The following is a 20,396-nucleotide window of genomic DNA, read 5'->3' as shown; positions in this document are numbered from 1 at the left end:
AAAACACCTCAGTGGTCCCCTGGAAAAAATGAGGATTGAGGATGCCTGAGAATTTTTACAACACTTTCTCTTACGACGAAATCAAACTGATTTCCACGTAATTATCAGATTTGTGATACAACCCTCTTGCACTGCAAATTCCCAGCAAGGAACAAGGTAGGGCCTGGGGCCCGGGGTCATCTTACACTAGCTGGGGCACCCAGCAGATGGCGCTATCTTAGTAGCCGCCAGCTGGTTGTCCGGTCCCCAGGGCTCACCGCCTCCGCCGAAAGCTTCCCGGCCCTCTCTCACTCCCTTCTCTCTCCTCCTCCCCACGGAGCCCGAGCCCACGTGACCTCAAGGCGGCCAATGGGCGAGCAGAGAGGGCGAGCTGGTCCCTGTGGCCGCCATTAAAGCGAAGGGAAAACCCGTGAATTCGGATTAAAGGGGGAAAAACACCGCCCGCTGGGCCCACAAAATGGGGGAGACTACGGCGTCCGGGCGGTGAGGCCGCAGTAGAGCAGACGTTAGGCCGGCTTGGCCCAGGGACGACACGAAGACACAGCCAGAGAATGGTCTCAGCCCGCAGACGCCGCCACCACCTCCGCCGCTGAAGAGATTCTGGGCTTAAGGACATCGCCGCTGCCGGGCCGGGGGCCTGAGCTTCTCTCCCGGTTCTTGCCCTTCCTGCCCCTCTACGGGCGCCTCCCCGCCCGGGAGAAGTCTCCAGGGCCTGTGCTCTGCCCTCTCGGACTCGATTTTAATTATTTATTGTGTAATTTATTATTTTTCCTTGTGGAAGGGGCCCATATCTCCTCTGTCCCCCAGAGAGGAACGAGCGTCCGCGGGCTCCGCGGCGGCTGCAGTCCGGCCCGCGGGGCGAGCGCGGCGCGGCCCTCCCGCCGGCCCTGGGCCCCGGGCGGCTAGGTGCCGGCCGGGCGGCGGGGGCTGCTCGCGGCGGCGGGGGGGGTGGGTGGGGAGGGCGGGCGGCCCGGCGGCCTCCTCTTCCACCGCTCCCCCAACCACCACCCCCCCGCCCTCCCCGGTGTCTGTGTTTCTCTCTCTGGTCGGAGGCGGCGGTAATGGCGGATGGTGGGTTGTGGCGCCGGCGGCGGCTGCTGTGAGGGACGATGAGTTCCTCCTTCGTGCCGAACGGGGCCAGCCTGGAAGATTGTCACTGTAACCTCTTCTGCCTGGTAAGTGCCCGGGCCGCGGGCAGAGGCCCCGGCGAACGGGGCGGTGGGGGAGGGGGCGGCGAGGTGCGCCCTTGGGCCGTGGGGGAGGGGGTCCGGGTCTGATCCAGATGCCCGAGTCCCTAGGCTAGGCCCAGCCAGAGCCGGCGTGGCGGCCCAGCTCCGCACCAACCCCGGGAAACGCGTTCGCTCACCCACCATCCTGGGCTCCGGTGTAGGAGTGCTGGCTTTTTTTTTTTTTTTTTTTTTTTTTTCCTTCCTTGTTTCTGACTCTTTCTCACCATAGTCCTGCCTTCAACTTGTGCTCCTTATCTGGCTGGACACTCACATTTCCCTCTGTTTCTTAACTATTGCTTTTCACATTATTGACCGTGTATCTTTCTTCACACTTTGCATATTGCCCATTCTCCCGGTGCCTTTATGCCTCACTCCGGTAGTTTGGTTTCCCCCAATAAACAGTACCCCGGAACTTAGATACTAAAAATCTCTTTTCGTTTTACGTTCTTCTGATGAGTCAAACTAGCAGATTAGTTTTTTCCTCCGATGAGTTCATATCTCTGTATAAAAACCAGTAGATACTATTTCATATGTTTTCTCTTTAAACTTTGAAAACAGTTTACCGTTTTGACAATTTCTAGCCATCTTGCTTTTATTACATTATGCTTGTGTGAGAGTGAAACGGACTAATGGATGTGTCATGATTTTGCACTAATTTTTTTTTTTTATTTGTCTTTTGCTTGTATTTTTAGAATGCTTTGAGCAGGCTGCTCCTCGTTTTATTGAAAAGTCTAGGGAAGTTGGATGCAAGAATGACAATTGTATAGGTTGGCCCAGTTCTGGGAACATCCAACTGTTAAGACTTTGAAAAGTACCAACTGTTGCAAATATTTAGTCCTCAGTTGGGCAGTAGCTTAGCTTCACCCATGATTTAAAGTTTCAGTGACTTTTTTTATATTTTCTGTGCTATGAGAAATATTAAGAGAGAATCTGATAGGTAAGTGAACTGAGTGGGCGGAGCACAACTAGTTGGCAAGTGTAAACTGCCAGTCATGTATCAGCAGTTTCATTTTTGGCACTTTAGGCTTTACACCTTTAAGCGCAGTAAAGAATTACTGAATTTCCTCTGTCGAATTTCTTTCACTGTGCCAAATAGGGATTTTTAGCGCCCTTCTCTCTTATAAAATGTTTTCTTGTACAATGTCCATTAATCAGCATCATCTTCAGATGTTAAGACATAACAGCAGGTTTTACATTTCTGGCTCCGTCTATTTTTGGTACTTTTAGTATCAGGTTCTTTGAAAATAGACTACTACAAATCTTGACAGTTCTTTGTGAGCACCTATTTCACTTTTCCTAAAAGGGATATGTGAAGAACTAATAAATTTTTTCAGTTATAGTTCACGTTTCTTTTCATTAGAGACATCACTTCTATAAACATGGAATGATGAGTCTTTAAAAATTAATTTTCTGTTACAAGTGTGACCAGTTGGAACAGAACTTAGGAAATGTTTACTAAGTGTGCAGTATTAAAGTACATGTTTGTATTTAACATTATTACATTTCTTTTATTTCTCTTTGGGACACAGTATTTGTTGATATTCAATGATATGTCAGTGTTAATTTTTTAACTGTTTCTGGTCCTTAAATTTTTGGTTCACTTATCAAACATTTTTTTTTTCAGTCAATCTGCTTTAATATCTTAAGTATATATTGAAAAATTATAATGTCTTAAAGAAGGGACTTTAAAAGTGAGTGCTTTTGACTTTGTGCAATAATCACGCTTTCTTTTCTTTAGGCTGACTTGACGGGAATTAAATGGAAAAGATATGTATGGCAAGGCCCAACTTCTGCCCCTATTCTGTTTCCGGTGACAGAGGAAGACCCCATTTTGAGCAGTTTTAGTCGCTGCCTTAAGGCAGATGTACTCGGTGTTTGGCGGCGAGATCAGAGACCTGGAAGAAGAGAATTGTGGATATTTTGGTGGGGTGAAGACCCCAATTTTGCTGACCTTATTCACCATGACTTGTCAGGTGAAAGCAACTTATCATTTCTAAGTAATGATACAGAAACATTGTATACTTTTCCTAAAAATCATTTATATTACAAATTGAGATGTTTTTGTGTGTGAAACACTGTTAGGTATGAAGCCAGATAAAAATTTAGCTTATTTCACTCTGGTTATTTTATTTTACTTAAATTATCCATACTGTGGTAGGCTTTAGCCTTGAATAACTGTTCTTTCACCACCCAGCTTCCTTGTGAGCTTCTTACAGACAGGGCACAGGGAAGACATGTTACATTACCTAAGAAAAATGGAATGGGGGAGCATAAAGTTCCTAACAGTAATTTGTAGGCATATGTAACTAACTATTTGAGTCAATTTTGCCATTGTTGTCTACTGTATGAATATGCAGATAGTTATAGGGGTATCTAGAAATGTTGTAACTTTCTCGTGTTTTTTCAGATACATATTTAGTTATTGTTATATTAACGAATGAAAGCATATGTTAATTGTGTTATTTTTGGAAAGTGATTCTTTTATTTTAGATACTGTTTCATCAAAGACTATCATTAAGATGAGACTAGTGCCAACTTATTTAGCTTATATAGAACATGGGGTCATAATCAAAAAAGTTACACAGAAATAATTTTATTATAAATGTATCAATAAGGTTACTTCTGTCTTATTTTTGTGACTTTTAGGACTAAATGTTACTTTAGAAAAAGAAACTCTAGCTCTCTTATAGTAATCACTGATGCTTTTGCTTACTTTGTAAGAATCAATGTTAACTGAATCTTTGATGATAGGAATGTAAATGATTAGTTATTTGCATGTAAGGTACCAACCACTTCAGCAAGATGTTTGGTAATGATTCTTGACAGGTAAATTTAGGATTTTTAGATAACTAAAAAAAAGCATTCTTATTTGAAATTGAGTACTCTGAAGTTTCTATTAGTGTCCATTTGACCTGTAAGACCTATTTTATTTTTGGATGTAATGTAATCCAGGTGGCTGTCTCAAATAAGCCCTTAGTAAGACTAACTTTTCTGTAGGAATGTATGTGTTATATTTGTTTTGAAAGTCGCCTTTACCTTCTAATGAACAAACCCTTCAGTGCTAATCCTTATTTTGAGAGTGATTGCAGTTCTTTTATGATAAATGCTTTCCGGCTTTTCCAGCTTTCCTAATAAGATCCCTGCTGGAGAGATTAGTTCTTGGTTCTAAGTATGCAGTGTAGTTCTAAATATGTAAAGTGATGTGTTTATATATATGTACATGCACAAATATATGATATATATATGAGGATATGAAATTTCTTCCTGGCATCAGCAAGATGCTGCTGCTTTTTAATTGTCATGTCAAAAGGTAAGCTTGCCAGCTTCCTTTTTCTTCCATTGACTTTGGTATGCTGGAGTTATTTTAATCTTTATTTTAAGTAGTCATAAAAACCACCTTACAAAAATTTTGGGAACTATTTTAATGATGTTTATAAACTATAGATAAAAACTAGTTGTTGATAAACTATAATGCTGACTTGGGGATTTTAGTGTTAAAAAATTGGCAGAGCATATGAACAGACCATTTCCCCCCAGATTCCATGTAATACATTTTGTGAAATCAAAGAATTTTAACAGGTGTGAGGTATTCAGTTTTACCATAGTAGGACTAATGTTTTAGAAGTAAAGCCTATTAAAGTTAAATGAAAATACTGTGTGGATTTTTTTTCTCCCCTAAGTTTCATGTTATGCTAAATGTTTTCTCCTAAAACTGGGCTACAGTTTAAAAAACTGCTTCTGTAGTTTAATTTTGCTTTTTTGCATAACTAAAAAAAATGGTAGTACCTGTATTTTAAAATATTGATCTTGAATGTAAATGAATATAATTTTGGCATATTAGGTTTTAATTGTTGTTAGATTTTGCTGAATGCCACTGAATGGGAATTAACTTTAAAAATTTTGTCAAAGTGAAAGCAATTGAAATAGTAAAGCAAAATATATTAGGAGTAGTATGTATAATCGTAATTACCGTTCCAAAGCCTGTTCTGTAGTGTGTATAGTCATTGGTATTTATGTAATGTTTTAGCTTTCTCCCCCACCCCCCTTGTCATTTACTTTAGAATGTTGTTACTTAAATCAGACATATCTTAAAGAATAATAAGGTCTTTTCAGATGGAGTATATTTGTCTAGCCCTTTTCTTTGCTCCAGGGACACCGTCTGCCTCCCTTTTGGGATAATTAGTCTGCCTCTGTCTGTCTAGCTAACCCCTTTTTCATTTCTTCCCATCTGTGGCACTCTATTCCCTTCTTTTAAGCTCCCCTGAGAAGAGAGCAGCTGGACAGTAGGGGTGGCATCAGCTGCAGGAGGCAATCCTGAGTTCCAAGTGGAGGTGTAGCACTGAGGAAAGGGGAACCGGAAGGACCCAGGTGGTAACTAAAAAGCTGGTTAATTTAGTTTGAGCTTGCTTTTTGCAGGCACAGGCAGTGCCCTTCTGTTTGGTTCAGCACCTATGACATCTTGTTACTGAAATGTTTGTGATTATGGTGATATTTCCCTTCTTGGTGGGGAAAGGAGAGAAAGCATTCTATTTTGCAAAGAGTAAAATTTTGTTTTTCTTATTAACTGAAATATTTAGTTATAAAAGTACAGAATTGCCTTTGCTTAACCCCTTTCTTCATGTCATCCTTAGTGTATTTTTAAAAATAAACTCTTAATTTTAAAAGTTTTACATAAAATTGGCAAAGATAGTATAGAAAGTTCCTATATAATTCTCACCTAGCTTTTATTTTGAGTATCTTATGTATTGTTAACATTTTTCACAACTAATGAACTGATAGTGATACAGTGGTATTAACTAAAGTTTATACATTATTTGGGTTTCCTTTATTTTTACTTGAAATTCTTTTTCTACCCTCTGCCTCATCCAGGATACTGCATTTAGTTTTCCCATTTCTTTAGGCTGTTCTAGACTGATATTTTCTCAGACTTTTCTTGTTTTGATAATCTTGATAGTTCTGAAGAGTCTGATCAGGTTCTATAGTGCATTTTAAATTTTGTCTGTGTAGCCTGTGTTTGGGTTCCTTTCTTTTCAAGTGTAGATGAGGTATAGAAATAGAATGTAAACTCACCTTATAGCTAATTGGTAGAAATCTGTCATGTTGCTAATTGGTAAAAATCTGTCACAGCAAACCAAATCTATTTTGATACTTCAAACTCTCAGTTACTTGTTTTGTAGCAGTAGTCAGTACTGTAGTAATTTGCAAAGACCTAATGATTTTTGGGTTAGGGTTTGTGCTAACTAGTATTGGCCTAACTAACATTCCAGGAAGACATTTGTTCAGAATATTCTTTGATTCCCAAAGCCAAAAACTTCTACTTACTACTATTTTTTTTTAATTTTGTTTTTAACTTTTTGCTCTTTCCTCTGAGAATGGGTAGTTGAATCAATATCAGTATGTGTTTTTTTTTTTTTTAATGTTTATTTTTGACAGAGAGAGACAGAGAATGAGTGGGGGAAGGGCAGAGAGAGAGGGAGACACAGAATCAGAAGCAGGCTCCAGGCTCCAGGCTGTCAGCACAGAGCCTGATGCGGGGCTCAAACTCACAGACTGCGAGACCATGACCCGAGCTGAAGTCAGACCTTCAACCGATTGAGCCACCCAGGGGCCCCAATATCAGTATGTTTTGATAGAAGAAGGATTAGGGAACAAAATTCCTCTCTTGATTACAGCCTTAAATTTCTTTTTTTTCTTTTTTTTTTTTTTGCTTTAACATTTGTAGCAGACCTCATTTAGTGGTTGTGTGATAGAAATATAAAACTGGTGCTGGGAAAATTTTAGCTTAATTTCTCTGGTCACAAGTCCTATCTATAGTGGGCAGGACTGATTTGTTCTTTTAAGTGTGCTATTTGCATCAAAGCAAGATTGTTTTATTGCCATTAGTGTGTCCTTGAAGGAGAAGAATTTTTTCTGGGTATTTTTGTTTTATGCCTTCACTTTTTTGGAATTTTATTGCTGTCATTATTGGCTTTTAGTCTTTCCCTTAAATAAGAATAAAAACAAAACCTCTCCTGAAGGTTTACATCTTTAAAAAAAAAATTATAGTAAGCTAGAATGTGATGAGACTTTGAGAAAACTTGATACCTTGAGAACTAAAAAAACAAAGTCAGGGCTAAAAATACTTGTTATTTTTTCTGGCTCCTGTGGTGTATATATGGAATTTTAGCTACATGTCCAAATACTTTTCATTATACAAGAATTTCATCATAATACTGTCAAACTAAATGGGCCATTCGTTAGTCTTAGAATTTTAGATTCTTTTATTGAAGGATATTAATTACAATGGAACTTAACCTTGAGTAGCAGCTTTAACAGGATTAACAAATAGATAAACAGCAGTGAAGTATAGGAATCTAGTGCAGCCAAACTAAAAACTTTTGTTCTCTAGCTACCCTGAAGGGAGTTAATTCATTTTTGTCTTCTTCCATAATTTACTTGTGACCCAGCTTTTTTATTCACTTGTCTTTTAGGACAATTTTGTTTGTCCTGTTTCTTCTGTGTACTGTCCATTTTAAGCAAGAAACTATTTTTTTAAACCTTCATATCAAAGATAATCGTCAACATATATTAGGGTATTTAAACCAGAGCTTTTCAGGTTTTGCCATAGATCAATGATGCTGTCAGCTTAAGGCTCTCAGTAATATTTGTTGAGTGAATGACTGTGAATGGGCAATTATATTATTCAAGACAAACGCTGAATTAGACGTTTAAACATTTCTTTTTGGGGCGCCTGGTTGGCTCAGTCGGTTGAGCGTCCGACTTCGTTCGGCTCTGGTCATGATCTTGCAGTCTGTGAGTTCGAGCCCCGCGTTGGGCTCTGTGCTGACAGCTCAGAACCTGGAGCCTGCTTTGGATTCTGTATCTACCTCTCTCTCTGCCCCTCCCTCGCTCATGCTGTCTGTCTCTCTCTCTCTCTCTCTCTCTCTCTCTCTCTCTGTCTGTCAAAAATAAACATTAAAAAAAATAATAAAAATAAAAACATTTCTCTTTACTCTTTCAGGATATTTTTTTTTCAGGTAGTATTTTTTGCCATCATTTTGACCCATTCATTATTCATTAGTGTATGTTGTGTTTTAATAGTTTGTCAAAATTATTTAGGAAAAGATTCCTTTTTTAATGGTCTATTGTTGAAATGTTTAAAGATGTCAGTTTTGAGAAAAATGTTGAATATTAGGTGTGTCAGCTCATTTGTTCTTTTCATTTTTTCCCCCACTCAGAATTATTGTTTTTAAAGATTTTATTTTTAAGTAATGTCTATATCCAATGAGGGGCTTGAATTCACAACCCCCCAGATCAAGAGTCGTATGTCTACCGACTGAGCCAGCCAGGCGCTCCACCACTCAGAATTATTTTAATGACCTATCACATAGTTTATCATCATCGCTGTAGTCTTGTATCCTCAGGAAAAAAATATTTTATGGTTATCAAATTTAGCATGTGAACTTTTGTATTGTTTTTTTCAAATAGATACTTTGTAAAAATTTTTCAAGTAACGATGATGAAGAATTCTAATGCTAAGAGTTCTGATGGAAAAGTACTATAAACAAAATTGAACCTGTTTTCTCTGGGGATACAGATACAAGAGGAGAAAAAACATTTAAGTGCATTAAGCAGACTTTTTCCATTAGGCTATGGTTGATTAAATTCAAAAGAGCTAGGTAAAGATTTGCCATGTGTTCCCCTCTACCTCCCTTCTCTATTGTAGTACTTGTGTTGCAATTCAAGGACTTGTTTTAATTAGTGTAAGAGGTACATATCATTGTCTTGGGTGGGTTGGCTGTACCATTTCACTTTTCATATCTGAATACAACATGTAGAGAAGTATTTTTGCTATGGTTATTATAACATCAGGATATTAGAAGCTTTGCTCAGTAGTCTCTTATTTTTAAGTGATTCCCCCCCCCCCCAAAAAAAAACACCAAAAAAAATCTTTAGGCTTTTCACTGAGTGTTAGTTATTAGGACTTATTTCCTCAGCAGTGAAAAATGAAATTATGTTACTTTAGTGTATTAGTTGCTTAGTTACTTGATGTATAGGTGAGGATGTACTTAAGATGTTTGTTGGCTTAGAAAACCCTAACAGGTGGTGGTTTTATGCCTAAATCCCATTTAGTGTTAATGAAAATTGTGGGAGTTTGAGGGTATGATGTAAAATGAGGATAAGTTCACTTGAGTTTCTCGAGATAAAAGCATTAAGTTCACCTGAGTTTCCCTAGATAAAACTTAAAGCAATGAGAGAGAAATGCTTGAAAATTAATGCTGATTAATTTCCTAAACTGTATTTTGTATTCTTAAATCATTTAAATTCAGGTGTAACTGGATTTTATGTTAAAAAAAAAATGTATGTAGGGGTGCCTGGGTGGCTCAGTCAGTTGAGTGTCCAACTCTTGATTTCAGCTGAGGTCATAATCCCAGTGTCCTGGGATTAAGCCCTGCATCAGGCTCTGCATTGAGTGTGGAGCCTGCTTAGGATGGTCTCTCTTTCCCGCTGTCCCTCTCTCCTGCTCTGTGTCTCTAAGAAAAGAAGAAAAACGTATATAAATTATTGTATTATAGGCTTTTGCTATTCCAAACACTTTTTTATTTACTCTTTTTGGGAAGAAGGCAAATTCATTCTCAAGTTTTAAGTGAATAATTTTCCGATATTTGAAGTTTATAGTAACTGTACAACTTTAATATGTAATGGTAATTCTGTGTCTTAGGTGTTTGTAGCTTTTGAACTTAGAACTAGTTAAAAAAGTTTCGGTAAAGAGTTCTTGTATAGAACAGATGTTATAACCATTGTGCTTCTCAGAAGGTAAGGATTTTTGAGGTAAATGGCAATAAAAATACACTAAATAGATTACAAAGAAGTTAAGAACTGGAAGATATTCCTAGGATAACTTTCTTGGAATTAAAAACATGCATATTTTAAGTAATTATAAATCATAATTTGAGGTAAAACTTTTAATGTGACTTTAATTTTGAAGTGATAGAATCTGATTAGCCTGAAAGCACATTAAGATTTTTTTCTCTCAGCGACTCACAAATATACTTGTGATCTAGACCCTTAAATAATTAAATTGAAGTCCATGTGTGCCACTTCTCTTTTCTCCTAGCTTACTGTTTTCTTTAATAAACCGAAACTCATGAAGTTTTGGCTTTAAATGGATACATATATATATATATATAGAGAGAGAGAGAGATAGATCTATATAGATCTATCTATATATGGTTGTCTATAATATAATAGAATGTGAAAGCCTTTTATCTTTAGTATTAATGCTTAATATTAATGATTTAAAATTATTCCAGTTCTCAAGTATTGTCATTTTCTATAGCTTACCTCATTTTTTTTAAAGCTTACCTTTTTGGAAAAATAATTAATTGACTTGAAAGACTTGACTAATTTAAAACACTTTAAAATCACTTTAAAGAACATTAACTTTGTAGTGGCACAAATTTCTAGTGCCGTTAAAGTCCACTGTCATTATATGCTTTTTAGTTAATGTTCATTCTCCCATTTGTTGTATAGGTTATGAATGTAAACCATGTGTCCCTCTAAACACATGCTTCTGCTTTTATTCAAAAGCATCATAGTTTATTATTTTTCTATGAGTGTAGTGTAGACATTTTTAGTGTTGAATTAAGAAAGGTTTTATGTATTTTTTTACTTACATTGGAAGATTCATATGTATATTGTTTACAAAGACATAGGCTATGAAATGATACTAAATTATATTTGAAACAAAATAAGTTAAAAAGCTCAAGTACAGTTTGTAGCAGTATTCTTTTGATGCTTTGTTAAAGGTATGAAAGGGATAGAGTAATAAATTTTTGTTAAACTACATCTGGACTTCTCTCGAAATAACTATGTTAATATTTTTTTGATAAGTTAACTTGGAGTGGTTAATAGGTGAGCTGGCAAAATTGCTGCTTACTAATGAATAGTGAGGGTAGTTACAACTATATCATAAGTGCTATTTAAAATTTTGGTTTTTATATTTTAAAATTTCTTCCCCCAGTAGAGGATCCTATACTGAATAGTAATCATGGGAATCGTTTGTTTGAAACGAGACCTAAGGTGGCTAATAATACGTTGCTTGTTAGGCTGTGTGCCAAAAGCTTCCTTTTTATTCATCACTTATTTTTATAGTTGAGTCGTGGATTAGAATGCTGATGGACATAAAATGTTTTGGGTTAATTATTAACTAGCTAATTTTTTTGGCAAGCTGAATGAATAGAGGAATTAGGACAAGGTAACTAACAAGTAAGCCAGCTTAGAAATTGGCACTTCAGGTATAGAGTGTCTTTAATAAATCCCAGCTTATACAAATGGTCTTTTCATGGATACAGAAATCAAATCAGTATGTTTGCATTACATCATTGCTTTTTTATGCAGTGGGAAAATAATTTTCAGGTACTTTAGTAGAATATATGGCACTTAGGCGTTTTATTCCATATGGAGTAACTTTGAAACCTGATATCTTAATGTGTAGAGATATATTGAAGTGATGGTAGCTCAATATTCTGAGGTGCAGTAGGTTTAATGTACTAAGTGGTAGGGGGTTTACGAATTGAGAGTTTAAATTGTAACACTTTTTGCTTGGCTCTGAGTAGATATAGTTTTTGTTTCTTTCATTTCTCTTGTAGAAGAGGAAGATGGAGTGTGGGAGAATGGACTTTCCTATGAATGTCGTACTCTGCTTTTTAAAGCAGTTCACAATCTGTTGGAACGGTGTTTAATGAACCGGAACTTTGTACGCATTGGCAAGTGGTTTGTAAAGCCTTATGAAAAAGATGAAAAACCTATAAATAAAAGGTAAGCTATCTTATTTAAACTCTTACTTAACATTTCTTAGGTTTGTTAATTTTTATAGCTTTACAGAAAATGTGGAGTAAAACAAGCTATCTTACAGACAGATGAATGAGGTTAATTTTGGCAAAGTACTGTAAGTATGTGATTTTCTCTAACCACTTCACCCTTTCTTTTACACATTTTAAGAATTTTCTTGAAGTGAGAATAGGTTGTGGTTTCAGTATAGTGGCCTAAATTTTTATTCAGGATGATAGAAAAAATGTAGGATGAAAGCAGAGGCTTAAGCAATGAACAGTGCTTATTTTAGTACTATACTAGTGCAAATATATTCACAGTACTCTGTTAAGTAATATTAATACTTGTAAAAGATAGTGATCTGTAGTTATGTTTTGGATTGAGTTAGCTCTTTTCATTCCCAAACTTCTCATTTTGCTTTAAAGTAATTTAAATTTGTGCTTTTCTATATAAGACCTGTTTAGTCTTAGAGTATTTGTAATTTTCTTGAACTTTGAATTAAGCAAATTTATGACACTAATTTTTAGAGTAGGTAGAGGCACAGAAGACTTTTAAGATACCATCTTTTCCTGTGCAGTTAAAAGCTTTAGGTTGCTACAGTTCTCTGTGATTTAAATGGTTTGAGACACAGCCTGTTAGAAGATTTGGTCCCAAGCAGTTGTTAAATTAGTGAGGCTTCAAGAGAGATAAAACAGTGGTAAGATGGAATGTGAGAGAAGGGAAAAGGAAATATTTTAGTTTTCCCTGAAAGATGTGAGGATATGAAGTAAACATTTGGTTATGTTGTATCATTGCTGAGATGCCATCTTTTCTGTCTTATGTGCACATCTTTTTTTAATGTTCTTTTAAACTTCTCTTTTTAGTTTTATTACAATGGATGAGTAGATAAACCTGGACAAATCAAGGCTCTTTTATTTTTTCCTCTTTGAAAATGAACATAAACCTTTATTATCAACAAGAAAATTGTACAGGTTAGGAATGAATTCTGTTGCAAAAGACAGAAGACTTAACCACTTGCCTTATGTAGGAATTGATTTTTCTCAATTGCAAGGAATCTGGGGGTATATAGTTCAATACTAGTGCATTGGTTCAGTAATGTCTTCAAGGACTCAGGTTTCCTGGACTTTTCTTCCATGTCGTCTTTAGTCTTTGGCTTTCATCCACATGGTCCCAGTGGGTGTTGTTGCTTTGGATTTCACTCACAGTGAATTCAGGCAGGAAGAGGAAGGGAAGAATTTAGACGGGGTGACCCTTGAATCAGAAAATAGTTTCCTTCTTAGAGACTTTAGCTGACATATCACTGTCTATCCTGAGAGAAACAAATATTTTTATGTGGAAGCATTGCTACTCTGAACAAAATAAGGTTTCTGATTAAAAGAAGAAAGAGAATAGATATTAGGTAGGCGATTAGAAGAAGGGGAAATACAGGTTGGTAATTAGCAATGTTCACCAAATACATAATACAGTTTTAAGAAGTCAAGCAGATTACTAAGATCTAAAATGATGAAAAGCTGTGATCCTGAGCCCCAGCTCCTAGATGTGCTCCTTATACGCATTCCCTTTTAATCCTTTTAACTTTCTTTTAATTTAACTATTATACATTTTAAAGCAAGTAACATGCTTACTCTTGAGTTTTCAGTTATTCAGGATTAATCTATTGACTTTGTATTGATGGTTTAGTTACTTTATACTCTTCTTCCATCCCAACCACTTGGACATTGATATACTTGTATGCGTTCTTTTCCCTTTGTTTCTTTCTTATCTTGCCAATAAGATTATAAGAGTTCATAAAAAATATTTACTATGATTATATAAATACTATTTATAGTCAAGCCATATAGTATATTAGGATTATATTCCATTTCCTCTGTGTTCATGATGATTTCTTTTTTCACTTAATTATCTATGTCAGGGATTGGTAAACTACTACTCCACAGGGTAAATATAGCCTGCCACCTGTTTTTGTAAGTAAAATTTGATTTTAACATAGCCATGTTCACTCATTTATGGATTATTTTATGCCTGCCTGCACACTACAGCACAGCCGAATAGAGATAGATGACCCACAAAGCCTAAAATATTTAGCCTAAAATATTTATCCTCTAGCTCTTTTCAGTTATAGTTTTCTGACCTTTGATCTATGTACTGATTGGTGATTCACTCCCAGACTATTTACCAGAAGCACAAATCTTCCCTCCCTTCCTTTAAGTAGTTTGTGTAATCTATTAGTTTCTTTTTCTTTCTCTCTCTTTTTAATTTATTTTTGAGAGAATAGAGAGTGTGTGAGAGTGCACTCAGGAGAGACAGACAGAAAAAGGAAGAGAGGATCCCAAGCACCATCAGTGCAGAGCCTGGCACAGGGCTTAAACTCCCAGACTCTGAGATCATGCCCTGAAGCCAAAACCAAAAATCAGGACACTTAAACAACTCGTGCCACTCAAGTGGCCCTCTGTGTGTTTTTGTTTGTTTGTTTTGTTTTTTAAGATTTATTTTTAGAGAGCATGAGCCAGGGAGAAGGGCAAAGGCGGGGGGGGGAGGAAGAGAGAAAGAAAAAGAGACAGAGAGAGAGAGAGAGACAGACAGAATTTTAAGCAGATTCCACACAGTGCGGAGCCTGACACAGGGCTCAGTGCATGACCCCGGGATCATGACCTGAGCCAAAATCCAAGAGTTGGACACTCAACCAACTGAGCCACCCAGGCTCCCCTCTCTTGTCACTTAATATCTTTATTTGTGGGGCACCTGGATGGCTCAGTTGGTTAAGCATCCAACTCTAGATTTCAGCTAAGGCTATGATCTCACAGTTCATGGGTTTGGGCCCCACATTGGGCTCTGTGCTGACAGCACAGAGCCTGCTAGGGATTCTCTCTCTCCCTCTCTTTCTTTTTTTTTTTTTTTTTTTAATTTCTTTTTTTTTTTAACGTTTATTTATTTTTGAGACAGAGAGAGACAGAACATGCACAGGGGAGAGTCAGAGAGAGAGGGAGACACAGAATCTGAAACAGGCCCCGGGCTCTGAGCTGTCAGCACAGAGCCCGATGCAGGGCTCAAACTCACTGTGAGATCATGACCCGAGCTGAAGTCAGACACTCAACTGACTGAGCCACCCAGGCGCCACTCTCCCTCTCTTTCTGCCCCCTCCCCCATGTGCCTTCACGTTCTTTCTCTCTCTCTTTCTCTCTCCTAGGATAAATATTTTTAAAAAATATATGTTTGAGCCCTTCATTTTTCAGTTCTAATTTGGATTTGTTGTTCTATAGGCTCGTTTCACAGCATTCATCATGGGAATTCCCTTTCCCTTATTTCCTAGATCTCATGTTTGCTTTTTTTGTCTTAACTATTTTGGTAGTGCCTATCCACCAGTAGTTTCCTTAAGAAGGGAGTACATGAGAAGTAATATTTTGGGATCCTGAATATCTAAATTACCTCCTTTTCTACTCTTGAGACTTCTGGGCACTAAAATACTGATTGGAAATTCTGTTTGTATGTGAGTAGCTATGAAATTGCAGGCTTTAGTAGTGTGACTTGTCGGGGACCTGTTCATTTTATTGGGTGCCTGCTGCCTGTCTATCTGTATGTGTCCCTCCCCACCCCCATTCCTTTAAGCTAATTGCTTTCCCGGAGGAGTCCTTTAGTATCCTAACTAGAGAGTATAAGCTTGGCTGCTGATGTTTAGGGAGTCTACTGGGGAAAGGGGGCTGTAGTTGTACATTTATATTGGGGAAATACTATACTTGTATGGTATTTAGATTTTCACTTAATTTCTCTTTTAAATACATCATTTCAGCTGTATCTAGTATCTTTAAGTGCAGAGTCCCTCTGTTTCATCCAATTCAGAGTGAACTTGTAAGTTTTCCACTGATCTGGAAAGATGTAAAGATCCTGTCTACAGGATGGAGAAGTAGGTCTAGGAGTCTGACTTATCATTTGAACTTTTATTCTTTCTCTTTTTAGTTACATGATGCATCCACCTTCAAAGATCTACCAGTGTCTTCAACTTTTGTACCTCTCTGGGATTCGGGATTCTGCGGGTTTAATTCATTTTTTACCTTGGTATCTTCCCGTTAGCCCTTATTTACTAAGTTAGTTACTATTTTTGCTTTTGCTTGCTAGCTCCCCAAATTTTGTGGTCATGTTTTGTCTATTGCCTTTACTTCCACCATTCTCTTTGTGCTTCTCCTGCCTTTTACTATCTATTTTTGCTTCACAAAGAAGTAGAAATAAATGAATGTGTTCGATGAGCCATGTTAGATACTGGAAGTATCTTTATTTCTCTTCATGCAAGAAGTTCTCTTAATGGGCTATTATTAATAGAAGATACAACTTTTCATATTGGAGATTTCCATAAATCTAGTAGATTCTACTTGTTATTTAATTCTGTAATTGAGCACTAGTGTTTTTCTGTGGGCTGACCCATTTATTTATTTATTTTTAAGTTTATTTATTTTTGAGAGAGAGCATGAGTGGCGGAGGGGTGGCGTGGGGGACCAGAGGATCCAAAGTGGGCTCTGTGCTGACAGCAGTGAGCATGACGCAGGGCTTGACCCCATGAACCATGAGATCATGACCTGAGCTGAAGTCTGACACTCAACTGACTGAGCCACCCAGGTGCCCCAGGAGGCTGACCCATTTAGAAGGGGGACTAAATTCAAATTGTGTTTTATTAGTGGGGTGGTATCAGAAATAGTATATGCTCTTTTGAATTACTCTTGAAGGATAGTTGTGGTACAAAACTGATTTTATCCAGGAAGAATAAATGCTGTTCCTCAAATCTTTTTTCATAGGAGCTTACCTGCCATCTCCCCTCCCTTTAGAAAAGCAAGTAGAGGGGTACCTAGGTGTCTCGGTTGAATATCTGACTTTGGCTCAGGTCATGATCTCACGCTTCATGAGTTCAAGCCCCGTGTCAGGCTCCATGCTGCCAGCTTGGAGCCTGTTGCCTGCTTTGTATTCTGTGTCTCCCTTTCTCTCTCTGCCCCTCCCCTACTTGTACACATGTGTATGCTCTCTGTCCCTCCCAAAAATAAATAAACATTTAAAAAAAAAAAAAAGGAAAGGAAAAAGCAAGTAGAAAAATCCAGCATATAAGTCTGTCAGTTGCTTTAAATTATGGTTTGGGACTACTAACTTTTCCAGTGAATTCAATGGAATGATAATTGGGAAGGTAGATAAAGATTAGATTATAAATTAGTGCACTTCTAGCCCATTATGAAGCTAACCCATTAAGCATAATATATACTATTTTTGTTCACTAATCAGTTCACTTTTTGTTAAACTTGTATACACTTTCTTAAAAAGAATTAACACAGTTGTCAAGGAAGGAAATTGTTACTGTGAAACTGGTTTGATTTGAACAAAGGAGAAAATACTATTACTGACCTCTTCTTCATTCTTCCTCCTTTTATGCCCCTTAAATATAGATTCTCATCTTCTAATAATCTGGACTTCAGTATAGCTAATTGTCTGATTAACTGTAACAGTCTTCAGGGACTCAGGAAATGGAATTAAATCTAGTGGTATAGCTAGGTTAGCTGTAAAGAACCCCTCAACTATATGGGTAATTAACCACAGAAATTTAAGAAGCTATAAGGATAATTAACACAGAAAAATTGAAAAGAATTACTTTTAAATCTGCCATCTTCAGGTATTGTTAAAAGAATGATCAGTGTTTTGTCTTAACAGTTTAGGTATTTTCCTACAGTGTAGGGGGTCTATCAGATGACAGTCGCTGTGTTTGCTAGTAAAAGCACAGGTAAATGGATGTAGTAAGTACCAATGACTTACTAGCATTACAGGTGCCCCTAGTAAGAGTTTTAAATGCTTGTAGGAATGTACACAGAGTAGAAAGTTATTAGTAAGGATTTTTTTTTTAAGACTGCTAGTCCAGGAGCACCTGAGTGGCTTAGTTGGTTGCGTCTGACTCTTGATTTCCGCTCAGGTCATGATCTCACGGTTCAGGAGTTCAAGCCCTGTAAGTTTGAGCCCTGCCTTGGGATTCATGCTGAGTGTGTGGAGCCTGCTTGGGATTCTCTGTCTGCTCTTCCTCCACTTGCACATGCGCTCTCTCGTTCTCGCGTGAGCGCGCTCTCTCTCTCTCTCTCTCTCTCTCTCTCTCTCAAAATAAACTTAACAAAAAGACTGCTAGTCCAGTATCTTACAGTATGTATTTACGTAGGAGTCTGCTAAATGGCAGTTGAGATCGTATAGGAGAGAAGTTAATAGGGAACACTGAATATATACCTTAATTTTACTATGTTCCCTCAACTATGTTCCCGTATGTAGCCGTATAATTCATTTCTATGCAAAAATATATTTGGTAAATCTGCTTTGAGATTTTTACTGTGTAAGATACCTTTAACTTCAATTTTAAAGGCAGTGTAGGAAATATGTATATACACATATATAAGATATATGTATGTGTATAGTTACATGTGTATATATAAGTAAAATAAATCTTTTCTGGATAGAACATAAAGGAGATGGGATCAAATGTCTGTTCTGTATGTTCTAAGCCGTTATGGTTAAGTATTAGCAAAGACAGCCTGGTTCACAGAGATTTTCGCCTTATGGTGTGAAGCAGGCAAAGTTCACAGGATGGAGAGGAGTACATCCCTGAGTATTTGTGCAGAGTTAATTGTAACTAGCATATTAGGGCAAAATAAGGAAATATAATCCCTATTTTTTTTCTTTTAAAGAAATTTTAGAACCGTGCTATTCAAGATAGTGGCCACTAGCCACTGGTGGCTATTTAAATTTCAGTTAGGGGCGCCTGGGTGGCGCAGTCGGTTAAGCGTCCGACTTCAGCCAGGTCACGATCTCGCGGTCCGTGAGTTCGAGCCCCGCGTCAGGCTCTGGGCTGATGGCTCGGAGCCTGGAGCCTGTTTCCGATTCTGTGTCTCCCTCTCTCTCTCTGCCCCTCTCCCGTTCATGCTCTGTCTCTCTCTGTCCCAAAAATAAATAAAAACGTTGAAAAAAAAAAAAAAAAGAATATCTGTTAGAATTTAAAAAAATAAATAAATAAAATAAAAATAAATAAATAAATTTCAGTTAATTGAAATAAAGTTGGAATTCAGTTTCTCAGTTTCACTAACCATATTTCAAGTGCTCCTGTGACTAGTGGCTATTGTATTGGGTGATGTAGATAATAGAGTATTTCCATCATAACAGAAAGTTCTTTTGGATGGTGTTGTTTATACCAGAGCCTTTACAGTTATAATTAAAATAATACTTCAGGAGCTTTCCTGAATTAGTTGGTCAAGCTTTTGTTATTAAGGCGATACATGAAGGAATATACTTTAAATTTCACCCATAAAACTGTTTATCTTTACTACACCTGTGGTTTCTACACAGTGACTTTAATATTTTAATAAATATAAACACAAGATTTAAATTTCATTTGGAGATACATAAGCAGCCATTTTATATAGCTTTAGGATGTCCTTTGGTTGGGTTCCTCAATACCTCTGAAAACTTGAACTTCTAGGTAAGATAAGAGCTATCACTATTATTTTTTCTAAGGATTCCTTTTCTTTCTTCCTGCATTCTAAGGTAATAGTGTCCAATGGAAATTTTGTGAGTTACAAATGTAATTTTAAATCTTCTAGTAGATACATTGAAAAAGGTAAAACAAAAAACCAGGTGAAATCAATTTTAATATATTTAACTCAGTAGATCCAGAATATCATTTTAGCATGTAATTAATTATGCAAACAATATTGAGATATTTTACTTTTCTTAAATAAGTTTTTGAGGTTTAATGTCTATTCAGTAATTAGAATACATCTCAGTTTGGACTGGGCACATTTTAAGTGCTCAGTAGTCACGTGTATATATTAGCTGTTGCATTAGCAGTATAGTTCCAGGACTTTAAGTCCAGCTGAGCTTGGTATAGTGTTTATTGGTAAAAGATATTTTTTATCTGGTTTTCTGAACCCTCTTGGAATTGTATGTTAAATTTTGAGACTCTCAAAGATAGGGGAAACCTTCACCTATCTCAAAGTACCTACTATTTGCCCAGTTGGACATAGTTGCTGTCTTTTTTTTTTTTCCCCCTCTCTGCAGCCTGTGTTGGTCTGTCATTAATGTCTCTTCAAGATTATTATGTGTCCTATTTTCTGAAATCTTAAGTGATGATATAATAGTACTTATGACCCATGAAATTTCTCTAATGCTTCAGTCATTAGGATTTACATGGTCAGTTTTCTACATTCTCATGCTTTCCAGAAGCATTTATGAGAAAAATTAAGTGCTAAGAAAGACTTCTTCCTTTTTTCCTCTCATTTGAGCTTTTCTTACTATCATTTCTTACATGGTTTTTACCGTAAACTCCTATAATCTGTTCTTTTGAACTATTGG

General features: G+C 37.1%; 1 protein-coding gene across 2 annotated transcripts in view; it reads left to right on the top strand.

Annotated features, from left to right (window-relative positions):
• The first annotated feature begins 346 nt into the window (after positions 1–346).
• Positions 347–20,396, top strand: part of MED13 (mediator complex subunit 13) — a 109,573-nt gene continuing 89,523 nt past the window's right edge. Inside the window, exons 1-3 of one of the 2 annotated variants that reach the window (XR_006297835.1) lie at positions 347–1,175; positions 2,968–3,202; positions 11,861–12,029. Coding sequence is in view for 1 of the 2 variants with exons in the window: in XM_043583871.1 (XP_043439806.1) it covers positions 1,110–1,175; positions 2,968–3,202; positions 11,861–12,029 (470 nt within the window). In the remaining variant the exon portion in view is untranslated. The remainder of the gene's footprint in view (positions 1,176–2,967; positions 3,203–11,860; positions 12,030–20,396) is intronic. The other variant, XM_043583871.1, reaches the window with a different exon arrangement.

Source organism: Prionailurus bengalensis, chromosome E1, assembly GCF_016509475.1.
Source record: "Prionailurus bengalensis isolate Pbe53 chromosome E1, Fcat_Pben_1.1_paternal_pri, whole genome shotgun sequence".
Taxonomy (NCBI): Eukaryota; Metazoa; Chordata; class Mammalia; order Carnivora; family Felidae; genus Prionailurus; species Prionailurus bengalensis.
Note: the sequence above shows the minus strand (reverse complement) of the source record. Positions and strands in the feature narration are given on the sequence as shown.